This window comes from Bison bison, unplaced genomic scaffold (genome assembly GCF_000754665.1).
Source record: "Bison bison bison isolate TAMUID 2011002044 unplaced genomic scaffold, Bison_UMD1.0 scf7180017849125, whole genome shotgun sequence".
NCBI classification, from domain to species: domain Eukaryota; kingdom Metazoa; phylum Chordata; class Mammalia; order Artiodactyla; family Bovidae; genus Bison; species Bison bison.
In genome coordinates this window covers 11168-14824 of record NW_011479698.1, presented here as the reverse complement: position 1 = coordinate 14824, position 3657 = coordinate 11168, and the positions used below count along the sequence as shown (strand labels likewise).

Here is a 3657-nt window from a genome sequence, read left to right as displayed (position 1 = left end):
GTGTCAACAACAAGAAGCTCTCTCCCCTTCCATTCCCGGGACGCTTTCTGACAAGTTTTGGTAACAGCTTCCGCAGCAATCTTAGACTCGAATACTTTTTCCCCGAGGATGGTGTTTCCAGTTGCACTTTTCCCACTTCCGGTCTTCCCTACCAGCACGATCCTCAGAGTGTTGTTTGGCATGGCAGCCATGTTTATATCAAGAGACTCTGGCGCGCAGGCACCCACACCACCTAAGAAAAGGAGGGAGGGGGGAAAGGGTCAATTTAGGTAAGTAGGAACCTTTTCCATCTCTTTTTTCTTCTTCTTCTTCTTCTTTTCCTCACTGATAGTTTCTAATATTTGCTTATGCATATTGATCCCGGTAGCGACAGAAAATTTAAACAGTTCAATTGTTATTGAAGAAATAGCCAAGTAGTTAAGAGTATCTCCACAAAAATGTCAGGTCCTGATAGTTTCATAGGGAACTCACTGAAACCTTTAAAGACCTGATAATCTCAGTGCTACTCAAACTATTCCTGATCACATAGCAATGAAGGAAAATGTTCAGTTTTTTTTATGAAGCAAGTGTAATGTTGATTTCAAAGCTAACAAAGATTTCACAATAAATAAAGCTATAGACATGTCTCATGTGTAAATATTGATACAAAAGTCCTAAATACATTATTAGATGTGAAAAGCAGCATCACATGAGTAAGTATGATTGTCAAATATACTAGGGTGATTCAACATGAGGATTTTCATTGTACAATACATCCCATCAAGAGATTAAGAAGAAAAGTAGGTGCAGAAGAGTCATTTGGCCAAATTCAATCCTGATTCATGTTTAAAGAAGTTCATCAAATTTAAATTAATTGATTCTTCTTTAACACGATTGTATGTATATATAAAATTAAAAATTTTGTTATCACTTTTTTCTCCATGCAACTAAAATTGTTGTTTGGGCACTAAGTTGTGTCGAACTCTTTTGTGACCCCATTTTTTTATAGCCTGCCTGGCTCCTCTGTCCGTGGCATTACCCAGGCAAGAATACTAGAGTGGTTTGTCATTTTCTTCTCCAGAGGATCTTACAGATCCAGGGATCAAACCCGAGCCTCCTGCATTGGCAGGTGGATTCTTTGCCATTGAGCCACCTAGGGAACTCAGCAACTAAAACAGTTGATTATAAAATTTATTTGGATGAAGGAAAAATAATTAGCCTGGGCAAACAAGCCAAAAAAAAAAAAAAAAAATGAGGTAAGACTAGCTTTGCCAGATAGTAGAATATAACAGTTTCTATAATTAAAGCAGTATGATATTGATGCATGGATAGACAGAACAGTGAAACAAAAACAGAAAATTCAAATATAGGCCAAGTTGATCACACAATATTCAATTATATTCAAATCATTTACATTATGCTACATTTATATTCAGTAAGGTAGCATCTCACATCAACGCAAAGAAAGATGGACTAATAAGGAACATTGAGACAACCATATAGAAAAAATAAAACTGTGTCCATTTCTTCTTGCTGTTCAACTTCCAAATAGATTAGAAATTTAAATGTAGAAAAATTTAATCCATATAAATAATAGAAGAAACATGAGTAAATCTTTGTAACCTAGGTATAGGTAAAATATTTATAAGATTTGGAATAGAGTAAGGTTGTGTGAAAATCACTTAGTCATGTACCACACTTTGTGATCCCATGGACTATACCACCCATGGAATTTTCCACGCCAGAATACTGGAGTGGGTAGCCTTTCCCTTCTCCAGGTTATCTTCCCAACCCAGGGATTGAACCCAATCCCACGTTGGAGGTGGATTCTTTACGAGCTGAGCCACAGGGAAGTCTAGAGTAAGGAAAGAGACTCCTAAATTTGATTACATAAAAATCAAACAGATATTGTGGGAATATACAAATTAAAACACAAATGTCAAACCAGAGGAAAAAATTTTCCTACCTTTATAAAAGAAGGGTCATTTCCCTTTTATACAAATAATATATGTACAAGTGGTCAATAAGCACATTAAAAGATGCTCAGCATTAGTAACTACTCAGGAAATGCAGTCAAAAATACCTTGGTGTATCACCTCACAGCAGTCAGAATTGCCACCATCAGAAAGTCTACAAATAATGCTGAAGAGAGTGTGAAGAAAAGGGAATCCTCCTCCACTGTTGGTGGATACATAAATTGGTATAGCCTCTATGAAGAACAGTATGGAAGATCCTCAAGAAATTAGAAATAGAGTTGCCATATGATCCAGCAATCCAACTCCTGGGCATATTATCCAGATAAAGCTCTAATTTGAAAAGATACATGCAGCACTATTTACAGTAGCCCAGACGTGCAAACAAACTAATTGTTCGTCTACAGATGAATGTGTAAAGAACTCTGGTTTGTATGTACAATCGGATATTACTCAGCCATAAAAGAGAATGAAATAATGCCATTTGCAGCAACATGGATAAAACGAGATGTTTTCACATTAAGTGAAGTAAGTCAGTCAGAAAAAAACAAATATTATATGGTACAATTTATACGTGGAATCTAAAAAAATAAATTACCTTATTTACAAAACAGGAACAGACTCACTAACACAGAAAACAAACTTATGATTACCAAATAGGAAAGTCAGCTGCTGCTGCTAAGTCGCTTCAGTCGTGTCTGACTCTGTGCGACCTCATAAACAACAGTCCACCAGGCTCCCCCATCCCTGGGATCCTCCTGGCAAGAACACTGGAGTGGGTTGCCATGTCCTTCTCTAAAGCATGAAAGTGAAAAGTGAAAGTGAAGCTGCTCAGTCGTGTCTGACTCTCAATGATCCCATGGACTAAAGCCTATCAGGCTCCTCTGTCCATTGGGATTCTCCAGGCAAGGGTACTGGGAAAAGGGATAAATTAAGAGTATCAAATTTATGGATACATACCACTATATATTCCTTGTGGCTCAGCGGATAAGAATCCGCCTGCAATGTGGGAGACCTGGAATCTATCCCTGGGTTAGGAAGATCCCCTAGAGAAGGGAAAGGCTACCCACTCTAGTATTCTGGCCTGGAAAATTCCATGGATTACAGAAGAATTGCACAAAAAAGTTCTTCATGACCCAGATAATCACGATGGTGTGATCACTCACCTGGAGCCAGATATCCTGGAATATGAAGTCAAGTGGGCCTTAGAAAGCATCACTACAAAGCTAGTGGAGGTGATGGAATTCCAGTTGAGCTATTTCAGATCCTGAAAGATGACACTGTGAAAGTGATGCACTCAATATGCAAGCAAATTTGGAAACCTCAACAGTGGGCACAGGACTGGAAAAAGTCAGTTTTCATTCCAATCCCAAAGAAAGGCAATGCCAAAGAATGCTCAAACTACCGCACAATTGCACTCATCTCACACGCTAGTAAAGTAATGCTCAAAATTCTCCAAGCCAGGCTTCAGCAATACACGAACTGTGAACTTCCAGATGTTCAAGCTGGTTTTAGAAAAAGCAGAGGAACCAGAGATCAAATTGCCAACATCCACTGGTTCATGGAAGAAGCAAGAGAGTTCCAGAAAAACATCTATTTCTGCTTTATTGACTATGCCAAAGCCTTTGACTGTGTGGATCACAATCAACTGTGGAAAATTCTGAAAGAGATGGGAATATCAGACCACCTGATCTGCCTTTTGAGA

General features: G+C 38.3%; 1 protein-coding gene across 1 annotated transcript in view; it reads right to left on the bottom strand.

Moving 5' to 3' along the window:
- LOC104993341 (GTPase IMAP family member 7-like) overlaps window positions 1-3657 on the bottom strand; it is an 8620-nt gene that overhangs the window by 1387 nt on the left and 3576 nt on the right. The window contains exon 2 of the mRNA XM_010846571.1: window positions 1-232. Within this exon, the coding sequence (XP_010844873.1) occupies window positions 1-191 (191 nt within the window). The 5' untranslated portion in view covers window positions 192-232. The remainder of the gene's footprint in view (window positions 233-3657) is intronic.